General features: G+C 37.4%; 1 protein-coding gene across 1 annotated transcript; it reads right to left on the reverse strand.

Annotated features, from left to right (window-relative positions):
* Positions 1-1842: 1842 nt before the first annotated feature.
* On the reverse strand, positions 1843-25072 carry dsg2l (desmoglein 2 like). The gene is made up of 14 exons (XM_053481697.1): positions 24946-25072; positions 22872-22997; positions 18467-18613; positions 16029-16170; positions 15726-15892; positions 13278-13430; positions 12858-13043; positions 9906-10171; positions 9301-9443; positions 8784-9005; positions 8405-8635; positions 6655-6782; positions 5080-5343; positions 1843-3645 (listed from the first exon to the last, which is right to left on the reverse strand). The coding sequence occupies exons 1-14, from the start codon at positions 24994-24996 to the stop codon at positions 2554-2556; spliced, it is 3318 nt and encodes a 1105-aa protein (XP_053337672.1). The 5' UTR covers positions 24997-25072; the 3' UTR covers positions 1843-2553.
* Between the last annotated feature and the right edge of the window lie 2108 nt (positions 25073-27180).

Below are 27180 nucleotides of genomic sequence, written 5' to 3' on the forward strand. Positions count from 1 at the left end.
GTTTATTGTTTTCAAGTTCTTTAAAAAAGCATTAATAAACCATACCAATTTAAAAAAAAAAAACATTTTCATACTGTATTAGTGTCCATCTTTTTAACCAATCATTCCTAATGTTACAATCATGGATACTTTATAATTTTCTAAAAATAGAAATAAGGAAATAACTATTGCACAGGCTATTCAATCAAGCACCCTTTCTTTACACAATAAAAAACCTCGAATTTTTGTATAATTACTGTTTAAAACAAAAATCATGTGTTATCGGTTACCTTGTAATATAATTTTTTTCTTTTTGCATACGTCAATATAGTATTAACGCAATCATGCTCCACAGTGAAACAGTTTACCATAAAGACCAGACACAATACTTTAAAATAGAGCTTTGTGTCAGGAACTGTGCAAAAAAAATTGGCCTGCAATGTAGAAGAGGGCAAGATTGGACAGAATTCTTACAAAAACAGACATGGCAGTTTGACTGCTCGGCAGGAACGGACAGGATTTTGAGAAAACTTTTAATAGATGGCAAGATTGGTCAGAATTTCTTTAGAAAAAAAACCCCAAAAAAAACAGACATGCCACACTTGTATTCTAAAGAACTAGATTACCGGCAATTACGTCATCAGTCAGCTTCATGTACAGAAGAGGATTATGGCAACCACTGAAAAAAAAAACCTTGGAGTTAAACTTAATCTCTAAAATCTTTCTCAGGAGTACAACTTAATGTCACTTTAATCTTATTGAAAAGTTAGAATTAAAATCTAAATTTATGTATGTGTATATATGTATATATAATTTTTAACATTTGCGACAAAACAGGTACCAACATCATACAATTATCGTCAGTATTTATACACAATATACGGAAATCATTCTTTTAAATTCCAGTGTTTTCTTTCAGCAGGTGGGACGGCAGCGTTTGGCACTTGTCACACCTGTACCTCCACAGTCCGGGGAAATAAGATCTGGCTCTCCAGACTACTGAGCCGCAGCTTTGTCCCCCCCTAGTGTGTGAACGTTGGTATGTCTCCCCAGCACTAATTACTGTATGTTCACCCCTGTCTCTCCCCTGTGTTTCTATTTAAGCCAGTCGGACCCGGAGAGTCACGGCCGTTCACTGTTGTCACTATGTTAGTCTGCTGCTGGTCACTAACCCGAGACATGTACGTGTTTCCTCCTCAAGACTAAGCAAGAGTCTGCAGGGTCGGGGGTAAAGCCTGTCAAAGACAGGCACGTTTCTGTCAAGTTCAAGGTTGAAACGCCAGACAGAGAGGCAAGAAGCCCTTGTGATTGTCATTTTCCATTTGAGAACTAATCTCTTGTGTTTGTGCATGTATCCGCCTGCAGACCCAGCCTGGGGAGGTCTCTAGAGAAGCACATTTGCTTAGTTTGTTTTGATTTCATCTTTTTGTGTGTTTTTTGTTAAAAACTTTGACTTTAAAGAGAAGTAATATCCTAAAAATAAAAAGATAGCTAAAAAGCTGTATCTTCACTATTCCTGCGTTTGCATCCTTTAAATCTATAGCAACATGACATCACTCAGGGAGTGCATCAAGGATCAAAATAGGGAATTGTTCATGTGCATTTGTGTAAAATTTTTAACTAGTGGACAATCTTTTTTTTTATATAAAGAGAGAGTAATATGAAGGAAAAACTGTTTAGTATATAACTATTACTGCCTTAGAAATTAAACAAGTCAACCTAATAGACCTAATATCCACAAATTATACACACTGTCAATTGTTTAGACATCCATCTCTATTACATAAAATACACACCAGTATGTAAAAACCTCCTATTATGCTAATTATTAGTAATGAGCCAAACACTCAAACACACTGACACTATAAAACCATTTTCTATTTACTTAATACTGATTTAATTTTTATAACAAAAAGCCTCTTATACTGTACTTTGTTTGCAGTAGGTGCAGCTGGACTCAAAGTGTTAAATCAACATTGGAGTTAAAAAAAAAAAGTGAAAAAGTGAAATATGTGCTCTGGTGCGTTTTCTTCCCTTTTTTGGTTTTGCTTTTTACTGAGATTTTCTACTGATATTAATAATTAAATTGTTAAACATTTTACCATTTTGTTCAGACAGACGGAAGTTGGCGATTGCCATAAGAAAAAAAAAATCTCCACAATGCAAAATTAACAAATTAATGGTCCTGCAGGCGGATTAGTGGTTAACTAAAGCTACATGTATAAACTTGCTTTATATTTACATATATCATAAAAAAATGTAATTATTCTATTTAGTAATAAATAAAGAAACAATCAAATCTGGCTAAAACAGTTAAATCATCCAACACCCGATACACTATTATCATGATACCTAACGATAGATTTAAATTGTATTGTGTTTTTGTAATTATCACAATTTTATAAATATCCTGATTTTATTTGATAGGTTTTTCTTATTTGATTACAATTCTAAACAAACAGCACGTACGTTGCTCCTATGACATAGGATGCAGTTTAGAGATGCCACTGGCAAAATTATAGAGGAAGAGCAACCTTGTAGCACTTAGAGTGTGAGAGTGTCTTTGAAATTGCATTAGGAGGTGGAGCTTGACTGGAAACTTCTTTCAACAACCGAAACCCTTTCCTCTCGCACCTCTTGGTGAGTGCTCCCATTTGAAGCAGCAAAAAGAGGCGCATCTTGCCGTGACAATGAAATTGGATTTTGGACAACTGGTGCACTTCTTAGAGCCATGACCCCTCCATTTTGCCCTTTGGCCTGTGTACTATTGCTTATCCTGGAGTGTGAGGAGCTCTGTACAACATGCACAGGCTCCGTGCTCTCTACTCGTCGAGTCTCTACGACATGAACGGTACCAGAAACAGTGCCCTGATGCTCAGCATTGCCTGAGATCCCATGTACTACTGTGCCTCCAATACCCTGATCCACTCTGGTGTTTGCTTGTTTCAGTCCCAGCCTGTGAAGGGTGCTCTGGGGAGAGATTGCTATATTGGTAGCCTCTTTTTCCACCAACACCATGTTGCTTTCCTGAACACTCTTCCCATGTATCACTGTGCCTCCAATAACTTCATCCATCACTACTCTGGTGTTTGCTTGCTGCAGTCCTGGCCTGGGAAGGGTGCTATGAGGAGATATTGCTATATTGGTAGTCCCTTTCTCCACCAACACCACATTGCTTTTCTGAACGCCCAGTACTGGACCAGAGGTCAAAAGAAGAGTAGGCTGCTGTTGCTCCACAACATACATAGGAGTAGAGGGCATATAGATCATTGGCTGCTGGATCAGCAAAGTTTGGCCTATGGTGGCTGATGATGTGGCTCCTCCGGTGCTGTACATTTCAGATATATTTGTGGTGGTGGAGGAGCTGGAAGATGTTCCCTTAGTGTGAACACCACCAGCAGCATCTTTTACATTGATAGTCACTTTTGAACTAGAGGTGGGAAACGTGGAAATTGAGCTTTCCTCACGTGCAAAGGCGGAGCCATAGCTAATCTCAGCAAGCCTTTTGAACTGAGGCCCGAGGTCATTGAGGAAATCTAGATTGTTTTCCTCATGAAGATGGCTGCATATATCCTCCAAGGAGCCCGTGACCGAGTTGCAGGTTTCATAGTTAGACACCAGCAGGTGATTCACACTAACTTCTTGCTTCGCCGTGTCCTGTGATTTCTGCAAAATCATAAGGATGTCATTTGAATATCACAAATCTACATGTTATTCACACAGAAGGGAGTATCAAATAAGATAACCGTTATAAACAAAACAAGATCAAACTGTTTTAGTTAAAAAAGTGATGTACTTAAGTAAAAGTACTAATTAAGCTACTTAAGGTAAGTAAAAAGACATGAAATTTTTACTTATGCACAGAATAACGTCAAAACCTAGCACTCCTAACCAAATGGAGATCCTGAATGGAGGCTGTTCTCTAATTGGGTGGTTTAGATTTGCAACAGGTTGTAGTTCCCTGGACACGCTGACTTTCATGGGTAGTAGATCGGTATTGTTTACAAATTTTTGATATCATATAATTGGACAGTATTTTGACATTGTTTATCTCTTCCACAACCTCTCTTTACTTATGTGCATGTGACTGCAACTAGCGCTCAGCAGCAAGTCACCTAAATAAAGCTGGACAGCTGAAAATGGTGATAGTCTTTTATTAATGTCCCTGTTTGCTTCTTTAAAGTCTGGGTAACAAAGCTCTCTGGAAAATTTCAGGGCTATAAGACTTAAAACATCTCTGAAAAATGAAGACTATTTAGCGGTAAATCAAATTTTTAAGGTCACCATCAGATTTATTCATTTATTTATTTATTTATTTATGGGGTGTTGCAAATATACAATCTAATTGGCTGTTTAATTGACTTATTCTTATTTTATCAAATTCTTAAAATGTTGATTTTTATTTTCTAATGTCTAGTGTAGAAACTATACACTACTCAAATTCTCTGATTGGTGGGAAGCTATTGCATGCTTCAACAGTATTGATTTGCCAATTTTTGCTGAGCTAAGCAGTGGTGTTTTAACTGGTTTGTAACATCAAAACTGCATCCTCCGAATAAATTTGAGCTTCAGATGCCATTGATTTTAACGGAAAATTATGGTCTCACAAAATATTACTATGAATGCTCTTTTATCAAACAAACTTGCTCACTAACAACACTACAAGCATAATCCAGTCTTTTAAAAGCTCGGCACTAAACTATGGCAAGAATAAGTGTAAACAAAGCATCACTTTGGTGAAAAGCGTAATAGTACAGAACCACAGAGTCAGGGTCATCTGTGAAGATTTTTATGTTTATGTTTGTGTGTGTGTGTGTGTGTCTCCCTGGTTCTCTAAATTTTGCCCATCTTCTAAAACCAACGCACCAGATTGAATCTTAACTTTTAAACTGCTCCAAGTGTCAATGAGTGCAGGAACATCCATGCTTAAATAGTACCTTAACTGCCAATTTCATCTCACACATGCATCCATGATCCCCTGAGCTGATTACGACTTTAAGATCATGTCTGTCTGATCATGTCTGGAGATTAATTATAATGTGCTAGCATTCTATCTAAGAGTTTTGCTGTTTTACACAGGCTGTGTAAAAAAGTACTAACCTTTGCAAAATAGCTGCGTAAGTAGCTCTCAGACAGAGCCATGGAATCAAGGGTTCTGCTTGTAATAAGTTCAGAATGTCCTCCAAGTATAGTTTCAGTATTACGTTGTTCCAACATGCGTCTGATTTCCTCCAAAGACCAGCCATTCCAGCTTACTTCTTCGTATCTGTCTCCGTATCTACGTCCTTCTCCACCTCCAAGTTTTCTACCACTGCTACCACCTCCGCCTCCACTCCCTAATGGCTGAGGAAGCACCTCTAGTTCCTGAGGAAACAGAGAGTTAGAATCATTGGTGGACAAAGTACACAAATCCTGTACTTAAGTAAACGTAAAAGTCCCCCATTTAAATGTCTACTTGAGTAAACGTGCAAGAGTCAAATTTTCAAAAGTGCAGGGCTTGATTCTCATCTCATCTATTGTTTAAAATAAATGAGTGATCATACAACAGTGATGTGTAAAAGTAACTTGTAATTATGAAGGTGAACTATTGTGATGCAAATCTGATCTGATCATCAAACCGGAATTGGGCAGTGTTGCCTATAATGTGAGCATGGCCCTAGATTTGCTAATTTGTTTATACTTAACTCTTGAAAACGCTTTTAAAAGGTTTGGGCCCAACAACTGTACCAAACCTTTACACAACCTGACTCGGAATGAGTAATGGTGAGGAATAACAATTGCTTATTTTGATAGCAAGGCAAATTATGCTGTCCTGAAAACCCTGGAATCAACAGCCTTGGCATTGTTGACATAAAAACTCAACTAAGTAATGTCTCTGGCGGAAATTATGTATTGTATGAACTTCTCAAGACAATCCAATAAAGTGTATTCCTCCTTTTAAAAGTTATTTGCCATTGGGATTCAATGGACATCAGCATGCAGCCATCTTTCGTTGTTATGTCTTTACATGCAGTGATTTGGCAAACCCTGGATGGCTTCCTGCTCATCTTGTTTCCACTCTTTGTGAGAATAAAATAATGCCTATTCATGCTCTATCATGTGCCCTCATTAATAGGCATTTAGAAGAAAAATGTAAAAATACATTTCAAATTAATCCCAAGCTACAATAATTTGCTGTCTCTCACGCTTCCACGTTTACTTGAGCTTCTTTTCTAATCATTCTGTTTTTAAATGCCATCGTGTAGTTGGCCTTGCTGTGTTAAATGTACACAGCAAAGTGGCAAACAAAGGAGTGCCACAGCTTCAGGGTAGGTATTTGATATTGTTACTGTCTTTGCCGAGTTTTGCATGTTCTCATACACTCTCCATGTCTACAAGGGTTATCTCTAGGTTCTCCTGCCACCTCCCACATGTGTACAATGTCCATGGTGTCTTGCAGTTCCTAATCTGGAAATATTGCTGCTTCTCACTCTGTGTACTCTTAACAACACTAACTAAGATAAATCACTAACTGGACATGAATGAATGTAGTTTTAAACACCACACAGTAACGCTCAGAGAAACTGTTCATACTTGGCCAGGATATGAATAGTCATTAGTTTGGTTAACAAGTGTTATTAGACAGTTGATCCACTTAAGTGCCTGACATCTACCATAATGCAGAACACACATTACCTTATACTCTCCTTGGCCTTCAGTGTGATACGGGATGAGTTTCTGATTAATGTCGAAGGGAAATGCCTGGAATTTACCCATAGCTGCAGCTCCTCCACACTCACACAACAGCAAAAGCATCGGAATGACTGAAAAAAAAAAAACATTTAACATTTTGTCATTACATTTAGACAACATTGGTCTGCCTTTGCTCAATTTCTCCTTATCACATATACAGTCAAGAATATAAATTTTGGAACAAAAATGTTTTTCAGCATTTGGCCCCTGTACACAAGCACAATTCATTTAAAATGAAACACTCAAAATGTGAGCAAAGTCATGACTTTCAGTTTTAACTAAAGCATTTAAAGCATTAACCATTCAGGACATACAGCAAGTTACATACACACACTCATTTTAGGGGCTCATAAGCAATAAAACAAACGACTGATAAGCAGTTGCATTGCCAGGTGTGGCCTGTCTTTTTATTTTTCTGTGACTAATTAAGCACATGAAAGACCTGGAGATGGTTCTGAGGATGACTTTTGTATTTGGTCTGTTCACTTGAACTCTCAAAATGAGGTCCAAAGGAATTGTCTATGGAAGGGAAGGAGGCCCTCATTAGTCTGAAGAAACAAACTAAACCCAACACAGAGATAGCAAAAATATTGAAGGTGGCCAATACAACAGTTTGGAGCTCTTCTATTACTTTCTCTAAGTGCACCTTACCATTTTTTTTGTTTAGTCACAAAGCCTTGTCATGCATGTTTGTGTCTACATAAATATTGCCTTTGTTTCACATATTTTTATGGCTGTCTTGTGTTTCTTTTTTACCTCACCCATCAAAATAAAATACAATAGTATTCTGAACTATACAATACTGTAGTAAACTTTAATATTTATTATAGTAATTAATATTGTAAACTGTAGTAAATACTATAGTTACTACTACATGTTGTATTAAACTGTAATATTTGTTATAGTAATTAATGTAGAACAGTTGGACCTTGGATTGCGAGTAACTTGAGCTGCTAGCGTCTTACAAGACGAGCAAAATTAAAAAAATAAATTTTAACTTAATAAACAAGCGAGTTCTTGATATACAAGTAGTATGCATGTGCTTTCTCTGCCGAGTGTCACTTAATCACAACTGAGCCAATGGTTCTAATGGTTAGGAATTATGGGTAATCGTCTCCCATGTTCAGTCTAGCGTTTGTCACTCGTATATTTAACATTTGTGTGTGCATTTCCTGTTTATTATAACATTATATAGATATTCCTTGTTATAAATCCAGAATTTCTCTGTCAGAAAACAGTGATTCCATTCGTGTATGTGTGCGTGCAGGTGTCATTAGAGAGGTTCCTTGTTAAAGAAGTTTCCTATTTCCGTTGGTATGTGTGTGCGAGAGTGTGTATGTGTGTGTGTGTATGTGTGTGGGTGTATGTGTGTGTGTGTGTAAGACACACACACCCACACCCACACGCCTGCATGCACAAACACACAGACGCTAACGGAAACACTGCTTTGTCAGGATTTTTGCAGGTTAATTTGTTTTATTTTGTATAAATTATTTTCATATGAATATTTTTGGGCTGTGGAACGAATCATCAGAGTTTTCATTATTTCTTATGTGGAAATTCAAAACAATTGTTTTGACACTTCCAGAAAAAAATTATGTTAGCAATCCAAGGTTTGACTGTATACTGTAGTAGAAACAAAAATACACGACACAGTAAAGATCATGGGAAGGGTTGAGGTGATCGTGCTCACAAAATAGAAGCAGGATTCCTAGCAGCAGTGCCAGAACTCCACCTGCTCCCAGTACAGGGGGGTTGCTGCTTCGTCTTTGGGGTCGGCACACTTGTGCTTCGGTGCATTTGCACACAGTGACCTGAAGCTTTTGACTCTCGCAGGACTTTCCTTGCTGGTCTAGCACCTCCAGCTCAACCGTGTAGGATCCCACCCACAGGTCCTCCTGGCTGCGTAAAATGGCTGTTGTTTCTGAAAAGGGAATTCAGCGATCCATCAGTCATTAGATATACAAAGGAGAAACAAGTATCAGGGTTGTACATTTAGCATTTACATTATGAAAGGGTTACAATCTAATCTAATGTTAATCTGTAAATGTTAAAATAGTTAATAACTTAACCATTGAGGCGTTCAACACTCCAGGTCTCTTTTGTGCCCTTGGTAACCACTCTGAATTCAAAAGGTTCTGCATTGGGGTATTTATCCCTATCCGTGGCTGTGACGTACACTACATTGTTGTCATAACAAAGCGTTTGCGCTGAGTGAGTCAAAAGCGGACAGTGGTCGTTGAAATCCTGGACCTGAATTGCAAGAGTTCCTGTTGCAGTTTTGGCTATAAGGTCTATGAAAAAGATTAAGACATTTTAATAGTTGTGTTATTACACTTAATACAACAGTTTACTAATGCCATAAGAACTGAGATAATGCTGCTGTTTTGGTATAGGAGAAAACCTCATATCATATATTGGTGATCTATTGTTATTTAAGGTAAAGAAAACATTTTAGGACATGTTCGTATATAAAAATGATCAACTTCAAGGTGATACCAGCAGCACAGCACTACAAAACTAATGCAGTCATCTATAGCCCTGGGTTACACAATACACATTCTGAAACACCATATTTGGCTGACTTACCATTGGTAATGCATATGATTTTGGTGTAGTATGTTCCATTGACCAGGAACTTCGACTCGCGGTCTGGATATTTGTTGAGTCTGATCTCGGCTGTTCGCTCATCAATGCTTACCCAGTTGTTTACATCCTGTATTTTTACATACCTACAACGATAATTATACAAATGTTTTATTAAATGAAATTCAATTTAACCAAAGATACAGTATTTTTTTATACAAGTCTAAAGTTAGCTATTGTAAGAGAAAAGAAAACCAAAAAAAAAATAATACTAACTAACCCTAACCTCTCATATCTGATGTCCTATAAGAAGTGTTAATTTTTTTGTCATCATTTACATTACTTTTATACATAACACATACAGTATGGCTACAAGAATTAGCATGTCATAAAATAAGCAAACTGGAATTATTTGATTCAAAATAAAGCAGAAAATATCATTGCCACAGGCTACTGAAATAAACTTTTATTTTCTTCTTTTACCTGCTAAAATATTAATGAATTCTACACCTGTTATATACAGTGCAGATGGTCCACATGGTCCACATGGTAAAAGTTTGTGCATGGTGCCCTGTTTCAAGTCTTGAGTTATAGTTTATTTTTCTCACCTAACGTTAGTGGCGGTTACCAGCGTATCACTGTCCGTGGCAGTGTAGGTGGCAATGACTTTCTTCAGGTCAATGGTGGTGCGGTCTTCAGAGATGGAGATGACTTTGACAGCAGGGTGGAAGTGAGGGGCTTCAGGCACATTCACCACTTTGATCTTGATGGGGTAAGTCACAGGCTTTTCGATCACCACTGACTTGTGATAAGAAGCCTTATTGTTGACCACCACTTGCAGGTTTACCTCTTTCAATGCCTCATAATCCAGCTCCTTTAAGAAAAGAAATGGATATATACATCAGGTGGGGGTGGTGTGGGCGGTTAAATATAATATTTAAGAACCAGATAGGTCTTTATTCATTGCTTAAAGATTGCCAGTGATGCAAGTTCATTCCACCACATAGGTTCCTAAACAGAAGGAGTCCACCGGGGACTGAATACACACCAACCCTGGAGAATACAAGTTATTTTTAAAGCATCAGGTTGCTAGCTAGACAACTGATTTTATCTGAGCAGTTGAGGGTGAAGGACTTGGTTCAAGAGCCCAACAGTGCAGCTCAGTGGTGTCCAGTCTCGGACCAGTAAACTTCTGATCAGTAGTCCAGCACCATACCCACTGAGCTCCCATTGCCCCTCTATCATGAATAAGGAGGTTGTCATGATAAAAATAATAAAAGTCATATTCCAGAGAATTACAATATTAAACAACCTTTCACAAGGTTTACATTTCTCTCCATTTTACAGTACATTATCACCCATGATATTAAGGTAGAAATGTGGTGAGATTATTGGAGAGAAAAACCTTTCTTGCATCATTGTTAGACATCCAAATATTACAGAAAGTAATATATAAAGGCTAACAATGCTGGCTAAAATCCAGTGTCTTCTGGTGCCAGGCCCAAGTCTGGATAAATGCAGAGGGTTGTGTCAGGAAGGGCATCCGACGTAAAAACATTTGCCAAATGAATGATGCGAATCACAAATTAAATTTCCATACTGGATCGGTCGCGGCCCGGGTTAACAATGACTGCTGTTAACCTACAGGGTGCCGGTGGAAATTGGGCTACTGTTGGTTGAAAAAAAAAGAGGAGGAAGGCGTGTTCGAAAGCAGAGAAAGAAAAAGAAAGGCAAGAGTTTAGGAGTGATAGTAGGGACTTTGAATGTTGGGACTATGACAGGGAAGAGAGTTGGTTGATATTGAAGGGGTGATGTTCAATGTTGTTAGTGGCAATGCCCCACAGGTAGGATGTGAGTTAGAAAAGAAGGAGACATTCTGGAGTGAGTTAGATGAAGTGATGCCGAGCATCCCCAGAGGTGAGAGAGTGGTGATTGGTGCAGACTTCAATAGACATGTTGGGGAAGGGAACAGAGATGATGAAAATGTGATGGGCAGGTTTGGACTTTAGGACAGGAATGTAGAAGGACAGATGGTGGTGGACTTTGCAAAGAGGATGGAAATGGCAGTGGTAAATACTTTCTTCTAGAAAAGACAGGAACATAGGGTGACATAAGAGTGGAGGCAGAAGCACCCAGGTGGACTACATCTTGTGTCGACGTTGTAATCTAAAAGAGATTAGTGACTGCAAAGTTTTGGTAGGGAGGAGTGTAGCCAGACAACACAGAATGGTGGTGTGTAAAATAACCCTGGTGGTGAGGAAGGCGAAGAGGACAAAGGCAGAGCAGAGGATAAAGTGGTGAAAGCTTAGAAAGGAAGAATGTTGTGTAGTCTTCAGGGAGAAGTTGAGACCGGCTATGAGTGGTCAGGAGGTGCTTTCAGTTGACTGGACAACTACAGCCAATGTGATCAGGTAGACAGGTAGGAGGGTACTTGGTGTATCATCAAGTAAGGCAAAAGTAGACAAGGAGACTTGGTGGTGGAACGAGAAAGTCCAGGAGTGTATACAGGGAAAGAGGCTAGCTAAGAAGAAGTGAGACTCTGAGAGGACTGAAGAGAGTAGACAGGAGTACAGGGAGATGCAGCGTAAGGTAAAGGTAGAGGTGGCAAAGGCCAAACAAAGGACTTGTATGGTAGATTCGATAGTAAGGAGGGTGAGGTGGATCTGTACAGGTTGGCGAGGCAGAGAGATAGAGATTGGAAGGATGTGCAGCAGGTTAGAGTGATTAAAGATAAGATGGAAATGTACTGACAGATGCCATGAGGGTAATGGGAAGATGGAAGGAGTACTTTAAAAAGTTGATGAATGAGGAAAACGAAAGTGAACAAAGAGTAGAAGAGGTGACTGTTGTGGAGCAGGAAGTAGCAGTTATTAGTAAAAGTGAGGTGAGAAGGGGATAGGGTTATATGGAGGCATATGGAGGCAGATGATTCGCTGTGGCGACCCCTGAAAGTGAACAGCCGAAAGACAAAAAAGAAGAAGAATGGTGAAAATAGCAGGCATGAAACAATAAATGTATTTAATTATAAAATATTATATTATAAAAATTAAAATATGAGGACAGAATATTAACATTATACACTTTGTTCAAAAGTTTCAACCATGGACAGTTACAGTATTTTATATCTTACACAATAGAAACGTCCATTATATACCACAGTATAAACCATCCAGGATGCTCAGTGTGTTCATCAGTTGCTCAGTGTGTCCATATTTTAATTCTATCTGGACATACAGTAAATTTAAAGGCCACAATAAGGAATTCAAAGGCAGTGTTGAGGAGGCATGAGAAACTTTGAGATGAACCAGAATCAAAAAGTCAACACATTCTCTTCTGGGATACACAGGGAAAAGAAGGACAAACAGTACTATGTGTGTTGAAATAAGGATGCTCAGATTCTTAATATGTGTCCTGATATAAGAGCACGACAGCCTTTATGATACCAGCAGCACCTCATACTGTAGGTCCAGGGTAAACAGAAAAAGAATGGTTCTAAACTTATACATGACATGGCTTGTTCATTTGTTTAACTTTATATGACTATTCATTCACCAGCTTACCTTAGTGACCATTATGATGCCCTCGTTAGTGTTGGTGTCGGTGGTGATGTTGAAGTAACCGGCTTCATTTCCTGAGATGATGGTGTACACCGCCTCCCAGTTTTTCGTGTGAATCAAATCTTTGTCCAAGGCCTTGATCCGGATCGCTTCCACATGTACGGTGTTCTCCTCTACAGAGCCCTCATACTACAGATACCACAAACACATCCTCAAAAGAAGCTTTCACATGTTCAGATTTGTGGGCTGTGTTGTGCAATGTTTATATAGGGAACACTGTGTTTAGATTTGGCCCAGGCATTCTTTTATTTATTGTTTTATACTAAAATATACCACAAATAATTATTAGCATTACAGTATATTTCCTTATGTGACAAATGACAAATTATGTATAAAAGCAAAAGAATATAGGAAAACACTTACATAGGTCTTCTCTAATATGGGGACGTTGTCATTAACATCAAGAATTTTGATGGTCACGGTCCCTGTTCCTGTCATTGGTCTGTTTTTATCATCTCTTACATTTCCTCCATTCATGTCTGTGCCTATGATGACCAGTTTATATGTATCTTGTGTCTGTGCATAACAAACAAATAAAGAAACAAAAACAAATAATCTTTTTTTTTTTTAAATGACCAATTGTCTTCCCCTTTTTAGGGGTTGACACAGTGGACCATCCGATCTGCACAACTGATTTAGCACAGGTTTCATACCAGATGCCATTTGTTATGCGATTCTCCCATTTTTATCTGGACTTGTAAAGCAGTGGGAGGTCATGGGTGCCCAAGGCTCATTGCTGCATTGGAAGCAAAGGATAAACCAGCTTGTCAAAGCCTACAGACAACCTACTGTAGCACAAATTGCTGAAAAAGTTCATGCTGACTTTTATTTTAAAAAAAATTAAATAAAAAAAAAATAAATGTCAGAGGTTGGTGCTTATTCAGTGGACACATGAGCATCAGAACTGGAGCATGAATCAATTGAAACAGGTGACATGGACTGATAGAATTTGAGCCATAATAATCAGATATTAGGTTGCGTTTTTGGTGATGTATGTTATGCATATTTTCAGTCTTCTGATTCAATAAGCTCTATTTTGATATTAGGTTTATTACTGTATAATTTATCGAGTTGTCATATCTCTGTTTGCTGAGATATGGCGCATGCAGCTTTTTCAAAATCCTATTTTTTAAATATTTTATGACAATTCTGCAATGTTGTCAGAAAGAGGGAACCCTCAGCCTCATTTTGTCCACCATTTTTCTACCCATAAAAATAACTTCACCAGCAATGCGGTTTTACAGCTTTTCACCTACTTAAACATCTTTAAAGACCAAATACTCCTCTTAATAACACCGCTATTCCCTAACGGCAGTGGTTTTTATCAGATTTAGGTTGTTCAAATTCCAAAAGAATTTTAATCCAGTGTAGCATCTGTGGAATGCACTAGACAAACAAGTCTGATCCATGGAGACCCCCGGTCACAACTAAATGGGACTTAAAGAATCTGCTGCTAACATCTTGACAGGACACCTTTAGGAGTCCATGTCTCATAGATTCAGAGCTGTTTAGAAGGCACCTACACAATATTGGGCAGTGCATTTTATGTAATTACTGATCAAAGTATATTTTAAAGTTACTTCTTCTCCCTAGAATCTGTTTCTTTCAGGAAAATGTTAGATTTCCGTTAAATCCTAAAGTCAGTGGCACAAAAAGCAGTGTTGGCGGCAAAAGCCCTGTACTTCGATGTCCTAAATGATGATCTGGACACACTGGGAGGTGAAAAAAATCTCCCTACAGCCTACAGTAGCCATCACATGCCATTCCATGATGCAGGACATCAGCCAGGTAGAATGCATCAAAGACGGTGATCATCAGTTCCTACAAAATCCACCTTCCATCTTTATGAGTCCAAGTGATCAGTCCTATAAAATGTGCAACAAAGAATTTTCCCACCCAGTGATTCAAAGTGCCAATCTTTTCCTCCTCCACTGCAGTAATCAAATGTTGTAAGCTTCTTGGCTGCCACAGAGTGTTTGTTTTTGCTAACCCATTTTACTGCATCGCAAGGGTTAGGGTTAGCAGCCACCTAGTCAACATCTTCTGACGTATTTTGAAGTACTTCAAATGAATTACTGACACTTGACTCATGAAAATGATGACCATCATGCTCAACCAGTGTGATTGGCTTTTGCCATAACCAGTCTTTACTTCTGAAGTGCCACTGGGAGAAGAACAACACACACAGTGTGAACACATTTCACTTTTAGACCTGGAGATGGCATTTGACATGGTGCCACACTGCCTCATTTAGCAGGCCTTCCGGTTACATGTCCCTGAAAACTATGTCAACTGGATAAAGCTGCTTTACCAATGTCACAAGTGCTTATTTCCAGTAAAAACCTTACTGGCCTTCATTTTCAATGATTATCAATGTTGGCATCCATCAAGAATCGGACCTCTCACCACTTCTGTTTATCCTAGGTATGGGCAGACAACATCAAGTCCCCACTCTTGATCAATTCTTTCCTGAATCTTAACATAATCAGCATAAATGAAGGAAGACCTAAATAAGGTATCTCAGTTTGATTATGATTAGTGATGGCACGACCCAATCAAAACAAAGGTCAATGCCGCATGGCTGAAATGATGCCAAGTGACCAGCATCATCAAAAAAGTAAGTGAGCCCTTTATGTTATGGAGATTTAGATGCTTTTGGTGGTCTTAAAAACCACATTATAAATGAGGGATTTTAAAATCTGTAATATATAGTGCCAATTATAGAAGACAAGACTGTTTCTGTAATATGTACCTTTGACTCATTATTGTGGTTCTGTGTTTCAGTTGACATTTTATGACTGATGCTCTCACCTCTCTGTCCAGAGTGTTCATTCTGACTTTGACTTCACCAGATGAGCTCTCCATTCTGAACATCTGCATTCCATTTGGATCCTGCTGCATGATACTGTAGGCAATTTCTGAATGTGGTGTGTTTTCTTCATCTGCATCAGTGGCTGTGATAATCATTACCAGGGTACCTGGGAGAAAGAGTATTAATGATAAAAATGCTTAAGGTGTATGTTTATTGGAAAATAATTGGGCTGTTTAAAACCGAACCCAAATGAATAAAAAAGACAATGATAACAACATGAAAATTGTGTACGTCCCATGTACCTTCTTCACTGAGTTCGTCGACAGAACCGATCATTTGAATATTAAACACAGGAGGGCAGTCATTCTGGTCTTCAACTATAATTTTCAATTCGAGATCTTTTTCAGCAAATGTTCCATCTCTTAGCTTAGCTTGCCCTTTGAGCTAAATAAAAAATACACATAGACACAAACATGCTTAATGTACAATGGTTTCTTAGAAGTGAGTGGTTAACATTTTCAAGTCAATAAATAAATAAATAAATAAATAAATAAATAAAACCTTAATATCACTTGAAGACCACATTTACCCCATGTATTTAACATAGCATATAACCATGCTGTACCCTCATCCTAACCTGATTTAATCAGTATTTATTTTATTTTTATTATCAGATCAAATTATTTTTTATTATCAGTATACTGTAACACATGGAAGTACATCTCAGACGTGCATTAAAGGTGGTTTTTAAAAATACCTGCAAATATCTTTGAAATGTAGGTTGAGAAAACAAAATGACTACAAACACTATGTGTTTAATACTAATACAAAATTGATTCAATTCACTAAACTTAGTCTTTTGACTAAAGCATGCCTTTTAATGCTCCAACTGAAAAGCTCCTCAGATAATGCATTTTCCATACCTCAAACGTCCTTTATTTCACTCTCCTTCCTTTTCCTGTTTCTTTTCCTGTCTATGTAAATGAGCTACTACTGAGCCGCACCATTCAAGACAACAGCAGAGCCAAGTAAGAAACAAGCTGAGGGAGGGGACCTTTTTATATGAAGTCACATCGGGGTAAAATCTTAATCTTGTGCCTTGGTTAAGCCCAGGCCAATAAAGAAATGGAGAAAGCGTAAAATACATTTTTTTTTTGTTGTTGTTGTTGTTGTTGTTGTGCATGCAACATATGAATTACAATTAAATGAACAGATTGTTCCTTCAATCCTTCTGAGTAAATCTCAATTTCGATTTTTGATTTGACAAACTTTATTCTAGGGTCATAATTTAATTTTCATGCAAATATTTCATTAAAATCAATGAACATTTAAAATAATTTTGGCCACAGTCATGCAGCCATAGAACAAAGTGAAATGTTCAATAATAAGCCCCTTTTAAAGAATATTTATAAATAATTCAATACTGCTGAGGTATGGTTAAACAGCAACAACAACTAAATTTAAGTTAACTTAAATTTGAAGGAACAATCTGTTCATTTAATTGTAATTCATATATTGCATGCACAACAACAACAACAACAACAAAAACTGCATTTTATGCTTTCTCCATTTCTTTATTGGCCTGGGCTTAACCAAGGCACAAGATAAAGATTTTACCCCGATGTGACTTCATATAAAAAGGTCCCCTCCCTCAGATTGTTTCTTAAATTTAAATTAACTTAAATTTTAAATTAACTTTGAGTTAATTAAAGTTAACTGAATAGAAGGAGGTTAAAGTGTTCTATCTCTGTTCCAAGAAACATATCACGCACGTAATGACGCTGAGCCTCAGGGCAGTTATGAAATACATATCAATGTTTTGTCACCAACCACCTGGCAAACAATAACATGCGAATGCTGGGCAATTAAAAATTCTATGACTGACACATCTATTGTGAAAATAATCCATATTAAGTATAGACTTTATTTAGTGCCAGCATTGCCTTTAGCAATACGAGGCAGTTGTTTTATTTAAACCCCAACGGACCCACAGTTCTCAAAATGGGTTGCTCAGGAGTCCACAATTTCTATTTAATTACAGTAGTGGAAGTACTGTAACATCTAATCATTATCAAAAATGTTATTGATCATCAACGTATTATTGCATATAGGCTGTTTGACTACTCACTGAACTAAACAGCTTTTATCCAAATATCAATAACTCAAAAACAAAATAAGCCTTAAATAATATCCTCAATTTAATGCTCATTAAAAAAAAAGGCTCATATGAATTATAACACTGCCATTTAAATGTTTAAATATTTGACCAGCTGCATTAAACACTGAATTGTTTGAGAACATTTGCAATTAGAGGACAACTCAATATTTGTTTTGTTTTTGTTATAAAAGTTTCTGAGAGTCCAAAAAAATGCTTAAATTGAGTAAAGGTTAATCCATTTTTTCAACTGCTTTATCCTGTTGAGCTTCATGGTGGATCTGGGCTCTAAACCCCGGAGCACATTGCACAACATGCCAACATGTACACATCACATTCACATACACACCTAAAGAAACCTTTGAGTGGCTAAACCAGTATATTTTTGGAAATCTAAGAACCTGGTGGGAACATGGACCTGCGGTGAACATGTGAAACTCCACATAGACAGTAAGTCAAATTCAGGATTTAACCTGAGGACCCTGGAGTTGTGAAGCATCCATTATAATTCAATAAACATTAGTACCATCACTATCAGCACAGTAAAGGTGATGCTGCTCAGAGCCTTGGCATGGAAATACTTACGTAATAAAAAGCTGCTTTCTCTCTGTCCAATATGCCATGGATCCTGACGAAGCCATCCTTTCTGCCTACACTGAATAATCCAGCTCTTGCTGCTTCTCCTTCCAGAAAATAATCAATATCCGTCCTGGTCTCTTCATCCGATCGGATCTGAAATCAAACTCATACGATTACACACTATAGACGTTGGTGTAACACCATTTAACCACTACCTATTAAGTGCCGAAGCATTTGACTGACTTTTTATTTCTTCTCATAAGAGAATTTATATACAGTGATGTTGAGTTCTTTATTCTGACTTATTAGAAGATATTGATTTATTTTCTGTAGAACTCACAGGTTTATATTAACATGTTTTTTTGAATATATCACAGTTCCTATAGCAACAACACCCTCACTTACTCACACACTCATTGTATGTACTGCTTTATTCTGTACACATGGTTGTGGAGGGCCTGGAGCCTTTCCCAAGAGACAATCCCTTGCATACAGGCAAGAATCAAACCTGAATCCTGGAGGTGCAAGGTGACGGTGCTAACCACTAAGCCACCGTGCCACAAGCAACAACACAATGTGCATATAATATTTAATTTGATTTAGAAAACTGTTATTAAAGAAAAATAATTAATATATTATAATTTTCTGTTATAAAATTAACAATTATGCTATTGAGAAAGCCTGTAGAACATGAAGAGCTGGATTTATTCTTTTTTTTAACTTCATGTCAGGGAAAAAAGTCTAAGGGTGGAGCAATTGTTAATGGTTTTAATAATATAGATTATAACAGGGTCTAACTTGTTTTGTGGGCCGTTTATGACTGTAACTATTATGGTAAACATTATTAACAGTAGCCATTATGAATTATTAAGCCTAACTAAAACATTCTTTCAGAAACAGGAATAAGAAATTGTAAATGATGGAAAGCAACATAACCATAATAATATATAATCAAAAAAATAAAATACTTAAGGACTTCTTGTTAGGGGAAAATAATCAACCTATTTTTCACCATCTTGTCACCATTCCTCCTTTTACCTCCGTCAGTTAAGCAATATGCAACTCTGCCTTTCTCTGTAAGTTCTATTTGTTAATTACCCTAATAGACTTGTGATGCTTTTGTTACATAGAGATGGCAGCACAGAATATGCAAACTCCATGCACACAAACCTGAGTTGGGAATTGAACCCTAGACAGGGTACCCCTGTCTAATAATACCCCTATCTCACCTACGCTGTTTTGCGTGGTGGCAGTAAGTACGGTCCATCATGATTCACAGCGAGTTTTTGGCGCTGTGTGTACTGTACGTTTCCATCTTTCCGCGCGGAAAGATGGAAACGTACTCCGCATCTCATCGCGAGTCAAACCGTATAGGTGAGATAGTGGTATAACCACTAGTCAGTATCAACTTCTGAAATTTAGCAATTTTGTGCATGCAAAACTAAATACGTCCATGAATCCCACAAAAATAACTGAATTTTGGAAGTTGATATTTACTTCTTTAGTAAGCATGACAAAAACACCCAGCTTTACACAAGACAAGTGCAAAAAAATTTGCATTTAAGTAAAAACATCTTAAGTACAAATAAAAAAAGAATATCCAATGAAACAGTTTGGGTGAATTTTCTAAACACAGTACTATATCCGATACAAAACAGAGCTAAGGATGACTTAATTTCGCTTAATAAAATCACATATGCCAACATTACACTTTGTTAGCTAAAAGATTGCCTTTTATCCATTTATAGTGATATAATTTTGTGGAATGTGATTGAAAAGGTTTAATCAACAATACACTTCAACAACAAAACACTTAAGGTCATTATGGTTGTCATATTGAATACTGCCAAATTAGCACCACCTTTGTAGTTAACAAAGTAAACATTTCATCAAAGCTTACCCTTCCTAAATGTCATCCATTTAAGAAACAAATGTTTGGAAAGGATATAATTATAATTGAACATATGACAGACAAATGTCATTTATCATTCAAATGAATAACACTTTAACTTCTTTAATTAGGAAAAAATGGCAGAGTGTATTGAGCTAGAGGTGTTTTCAGGTAAAAAGTCAATAAAAGATTTAAGGTTCAGACAAGTTAATGGCTTGAGCATTGTCAAGTACCTTTTTTGTTCAACTGCCAATAAAGCAGTTTGTCACTGTATATTAATCAAAATTATAGTTGTCAAAACAAGTTTATGGGTGACTGTGCCTTAATTGCGAGTATTTACTTGCCTTCATGGTTTTGTTGTGAAATTGATACACCAACTTTACATTATTGGATATGTATTTATAAGAATCTGCATTCAGTCTTATACTGGCATTGGATGGAGTTTAATGCGAATAGGGATGTCTTCTGGTAAGCTTTAGAGTTAAAAATGCCTCGGTAAATATTTCAAATATCTCACAGTAAACATTGTTCCTTGCACAGAAACCCTGTTCCTGTGCAACCTGAACCCGACCTGGAACCCATGCTGGAACCCGACCTGGCTTTGGGTGTTAAATCCAATCTAACCCACTCTGATATTCTCATAATTTCATAATTTAGTCATAATCCACATGTGGTCTGAAATAAATCAAGAACCTGACTTGCTTGTTGAGATTTATCCATGTCATCAGGTGTATGTATTGTACAGTAAACCTTAATTGTAACTTTTATTTTCAGACTATGTAAAAAGAAAAAAGAAAATCACACAAAAGTGTAGGGACGCTATTTTCTTTGTTAAATTTCGGCAGCGCTGATTTACATTTAGTAGGACACTCTACAAATACATACAGTTCTGTGCAAAAACCTTGAGCCACACCTCATTTTTTCATATTCTTTTATGTAACAACCTCAATCCCCTCTCATCTGTTCCAAGCATTCAGCATCAGCAGTATAATCACTGGCCTGATCATCTGTCATCACCATCACCTGTTTCACACTGGTTCATGCCTTATGTTAGATGATTTGTTTTTATTTATGCTTATTTACAGATCAGTGTGTGGCTTAACAAACAAAACAAAAATGCATTCATCTGAAACAGGGATTGGACAGAAAATGTGAGCCAAAATTAGGCACAAATAAAAGCCAAAAAGCCCTTCAGGAAGTCTGGAGCACTGTTCTTCAAGCCTACATAAAAAATACAAGAAAGTCTGGATGCAGAATTTTGGCCCTGCCTGTATATTAGCTTAAGTGCAGAAATTTATACAAAGAAATTGTGATGAAACACAGTCTATACTTTCAGTTCCAAGTAATTGACATTCCTTTAAGTATCCTGATATTTCAATTAAATTCATTTTTCATTCTAAATTTGGTATTGGTGTCCAGTTGGAAATGATTGCATAATAATGAACCTAAAGTCAACCTCTTTCATACCTGTATACATAGGGTGTTCAAGTCAAACTGAGACTTTGATAAAATTAATGGTGAATGACAGTGTAAAAGTGATTGACATTAGGTAAACATTTGAACGGTGCAAACACTGTACGTTCGTAAATGACGATCCTGGCCGAGGTAGCTCATGACGCAGTCACTTTCGTGAACATTCAGCGAGTGGACTGCCTGGTCCATTAAAATAGATGGATAACTTGTCACCAACTTGCACGAGAGAGGCATCTGTCTGTGAGACCTGTTCACACAATCATTCACAAACACCACTTGAACATTTTAGGAACTCAGCTTAGAGTTATTGCAGGTACAGTACAGACCTCGCTCCAAGCCATTTTCAAAGGAGTTCCTCTGAGGTCCGCATTTCAAATATGAACCAGGAAGATCGATCATGTCTCATGCGTACTGAGAAAACTTTCTACCTTGATGGTATTCAAGCACTAGTGAAACTCTGGGATAAGTGCATTAGTGTAGCAGTTGATTATACAGAGACTTAAGGCTTGTTTTTACTCTTATAATTGTGTTCTGTTATTCTTGAAAAGTTCCAGTTTGACTTGAACACCATGTACTGTACATGTACTCAGCGATATGGAAATGAGCTGTAAATAAACAAGCAAGCTATTTTATGTGTAAACACAGCTAGACCAGTGCTGAACATGAATAATAACAAGACATGGAATTACAGCATACACGGACACATAATGTAGGTAAATAACTTGTGGCAAAACTACAGTTTAACCCATCTGTATCCATTTGCTTTCTTAGAGATAGTTTTAGAGCTTAATATTTGGTGGCAGTAGGTCTCACAGAAACTGGTAAAATACTGCTCACTTTATTGTGTTTGAATCACACTTGGAAACTCTATACCAAGTAAGTGAGTCTGTGAGCACAAAAGGAGGAACTACAGGATATTCATCCGGATGCAAATTTTTACTCATTGTTACAAAAATACTTACAGGCCAGCCACACGCAAGGTTTCTAACGGCACTTATTCTGAGGTTCTTTCATATTAATAATGCCTTTGACGTCATAAATACGTACTTTGGCAATAAAAAGTTGATTGGTATAATCCACATTCTCTTTCAGCTTCTTTGGAGGGATGATCCATTCTCTTTTCTGACGATGGAGTGTTTTCTGCTCTCCTTTTTCAGCTTCTACCCAGGAGACCTGTTCAAGCATAAATACAGTCACATATCAACCTGTATAAACAAATCCATTAACAGAAATAATACTTAAGCAGTTAAAAAAAAAAAAACAGTTTAGTGCCATGTGTCTCAATAACACAGCCAGGAGTTTTGAGATCTCTTTCAAATTAATGTAACAATAGCATGACTAACCATTGGCTAACAGTTGTTATCTGCTTATTAAAATCATTAGCCTAATTGACTATTTCTTATGAGTAAATCTAAAAACTGCACACATATACACATACATACAAACAAGTACACATGTGATCAATAAATCTTAATGCAATTCAAATAAAAAATACTATTGTTATTATTGTTAGTAGTATAATTATTATTAGTAGTAGATTATGAAATCAGACTGGAATGTTATCCAAGCAGAATAACACTAAAACATTAACAATGATTTTGACTGGAAGATCGGCTGTTCGATCCCCAGCTCCACCAGGTTGCCACTGTTGGGCCCTTGACCAAGGCCCTTAACCCTGTCTGCTCTAGGGGCGCTATACAATGGCTGACCCTACGCTCTGAACCCAGTTACGCTGGGATATACGAAGATGAAATGTATATGAAATGTATATGTGCTGTGCTGTAATGTATATGTGACAAATAAAAACTTAATTAATACTTTTGGGAACCAATGGCCCGCCCATCTAGTCCAATCCCTTAAAAATGCTAATGCAAAAAAAAAAAAAAGGAAAATCACAGAAATACACGCAGTTCACCACAGCCTTCTATGCACAGGGACCATTAGGCAAAGAGCCCACGTTTTTTTTAAACATGGCTCCAAACTCTCAAGATCACAAGCTGATCAAGCACCCTACAGAATGTTCCGAATAAACAAGTCCAATCCATCACGCATCCACCATCCTGGTGCCAGATACCACAGCACACCCCAGAGATGTTGCAAAGCCATGGCCTGAGGGGTCAGAGCTGCCTTGTTGGCGCAATGGGGAGCAACACAATACTGCACATAATGTGTAGCTCTTTTAATGATATCTTTCTGTTTCATACATTAGAGGACCTGAAACCAGTCTCCAGAAATTACCATAAACTTTTTAACTTTTTCTGAAAATTCTTTATCCGCGAGTACACAATTTAAGGGCAGTGCCTTTTACTTATCACTGAGCATGCACAACGCACGCACACACACACACACACGCATTGTCTGTACAGCTTTAAACTGTATTCAGGGTCGCGGGGGCCTGGACCGTATCCCAGAAGACTTAGGGCACAAGGCGTGGTACACCCCGGACAGGGTTCCAATCCATCGCAGGACACACACGCACACACCAGTTAATTTGGGAATGCCAATTAGTTTAATCTGTCTTTTAACTGATTAAACCAATTGGCTAATTGGGAATGCTAATAAGACTAATCTACATGTCTTTGTAGATTACTGTGGGAGGAAACTGGAGTACCCCTAATGTAATGTAATGTTACCTAAGGTAATGAACAAATAACAAAACACATATTTTAAAAACAAACTTAGATAAAAGACTTTCTTTAATTAATGGATTAAAGAAAGAAAGAAAGAAAGAAAGAAAGAAATTTAACCAGGCAAAAATTAAATAATCAAACGGGAGAAAAAACAACTGGAAAAAAAAAAGTAGTGTTGTTGGTCACTGAGGAACTCGAGCCAAGAAGTTATCTTCAAGGAAAACTCCCTAAAAGTTTTACAAGACCGCAACATGACTTCAGATAACAACCATGAGAGAGAGAGAGAGAGAGAGAGAGAGAGACACAGAGAGAGAGAGAGAGAGAGAGTTGATTTGTGCTTTCATTAAAAAAAAAATTCCAAAAGCAGAAGAGGGGTAATTAAAGTTCCTCCAGGCAGACAGAGTGAGTCAGAGAAACAGAGAAGAGAAATCCTTCCTGATCTTCTCTTTACTGAACTGAAAGCGCGTTACGGAGTGAAGTTCAGTACTTACTGAGGTAGAGAGCGCGGCACAGAGAACACAGAGGGACACAAACGTCGCCATGGAAAATCCACACTGTAAACCTAGCAGTGTGTGTAAAAGTACGTGTGTGTGTGTGTGTGTGAATGCTGTTGCTGGAATTCTCTCTCTCTCTCTCTCCCCGCTGTGTGTGTGTGTGAATGCTGCTGGAATTCTCTCTCTCTCCCCGCTGTGTGTGTGTGTGTGTGTGTGAATGCTGCTGGAATTCTCTCTCTCTCTCTCTCTCTCTCCTCCCGCTGTGTGTGTGTGTGTGTGTGTGTGTGTGTGTTGCGCGGGCGGCGCCAGAGCGCTGAGCCTCACCACACCATTGGTCACCGCGGGGAGGGAGGACGTCTCACTGCAGTCTCTTATCTCAGAGTCTCAGTCCAGGAATTCTCCACAATACACTTTGTTCACCTTATTTTTTATTGTCTTTGAAAGTTATAGTAACACACAATGCCTCCAAACATCATACTCTTCTCATAACTCCAAAGCCACGCGGTCAATACAGTATTTGTATAGTCTACAATTTCATTTGTTACTTCTGTAACCTTCTTTTTTTTATGATCTTTTTATCTTCTAACCCTGACCTCTATTGTTGCCTAACTTTCTATGCTGATCCACGGTACATGAACTATATATGTTTATTTGTTTGCTTGTTTTGTTTTTAAAATTGTTTTTGTTTCAGTGTTGATCCTGGGTATACTGTAGGTCGGGTATACTCTTCCTTCCCCTCTCCTCCTTCTTATACATCTTCTTATACCCTATTGATATAGCATGTTTAATATAATTTTTATATTTTATACATATTACATCATACATTTAATATATTTCTCTTTTACTTCATATACCCGGGTATTCCTCCCACAGTCCAAAGACATGCAGATTGGGTTGGGTTAGTGTGTGTGCCCTTAGATAGATTGGCACTCAATCCAATGTGTACAGTACCATGCCTCATACTCGAAATCTCTTAAGATAGGTTTCAGGCTCCCCGCACAGGATAAAGTACACAGGATATATACGTATACTGTAGATGATGAATAACTGAGTGTTTGTGTGTGTTTGCTGTGCATGCTCACTGATACAAAAAAAGCTATATATATATATATATATATATATATATAGCTTTTTTTGTATAGAAATATATACAAATTTGTATAATATATATTAGGGTTCTGGAATATGACCCAATGTCCAACCTTTATGCTCACTTTTAAATTGAGAGGCAATTTCCACTCTAAGGATCTTCTTGCAATTGTCCTGTTTCCGTGTTTTTGACCTGTGTTGTGATTTGAATATCAAGACTTTTATGAAGATGTTTACCACAGGACTCTATTTTCCATCATACACTGCACCAGAGCCACATTCTAATTGTATTCACCTTCAACCTGTTTAGTTGATTTGTCCCTGTTGAGTTGGTTTGTTTGTTCTGTGTCTGTGATTTGATCAGATCTTATCTTGTATCTTGTGATGTGCAAATTACCATTAGCATTGGTGATACATTAAGCATTATCCTTAGTTCCTATGTTCCTGTAGTCAAATTCATGTTAGTTTTATTTAATTATGTTTTGAGTCCACGATAATAAAGAACTGTCTGCATCTGCATTTTGCCTCTCTTTTATTTGTGACATCCATGAAGTTGACAGTTTAGCACTATCCTTCCAGGTAATGTGTCAAATAGTTTTTCTTAAGATTTAATTGGAATACAACAAGATTTTGGCCTTTGGCCTGTTCTTCAATGTTGTTTAATTAAATGTTTGGATTTTTTCAATTTTGTCTTAAATCAAAATTGAGGTGAATATAAATACAGATGTTTTTTACGATGTTGTTTTTTTTTTTTTTTACTGATTTTGCTGCCATGCACACCATCTGTAAAGTTTGTCACTTGTAACTTAAGGCAGTGTGCCACCGCTTAATAACACTTAATAACAATAGGCAATAGGACCAATTACAGAAGAAATTAATTAACAAAAGACATAAATCCTTCTTACTGAATGAGAATCAATTGTACAATTTGACAGCAGATTTTGGTCTAACTCCAATGCTTTATTTCCCAGCATATAGAAAAGACTAATAGACAAGCTCCCGCTTGTTGGGACAGTAAAAGTATCATACATCCCCACAGTAGGAACATGAATTTGCATATACTATAACTGCGCACATCAGTACTGACTGTGCCACCCTACCGCACATGTGGGTTTTCAAAAAAATCTTTGACTTCAAGCATAA

This window comes from Clarias gariepinus, chromosome 1, assembly GCF_024256425.1.
Source record: "Clarias gariepinus isolate MV-2021 ecotype Netherlands chromosome 1, CGAR_prim_01v2, whole genome shotgun sequence".
Lineage (NCBI taxonomy): Eukaryota > Metazoa > Chordata > Actinopteri > Siluriformes > Clariidae > Clarias > Clarias gariepinus.

Coding starts and splice junctions, on each gene's coding strand:
- dsg2l (XM_053481697.1), bottom strand. CDS start 24,996: ATGGCGACGTTTGTGTCCCTCTGTGTTCTCTGTGCCGCGCTCTCTACC. Junction 16,171..18,466: donor AGAAAGCAGCTTTTTATTAC/GTAAGTATTTCC, acceptor TTTTTTATTTAG/CTCAAAGGGCAAGCTAAGCT. Junction 13,044..13,277: donor CCATATTAGAGAAGACCTAT/GTAAGTGTTTTC, acceptor TGGTATCTGTAG/TATGAGGGCTCTGTAGAGGA.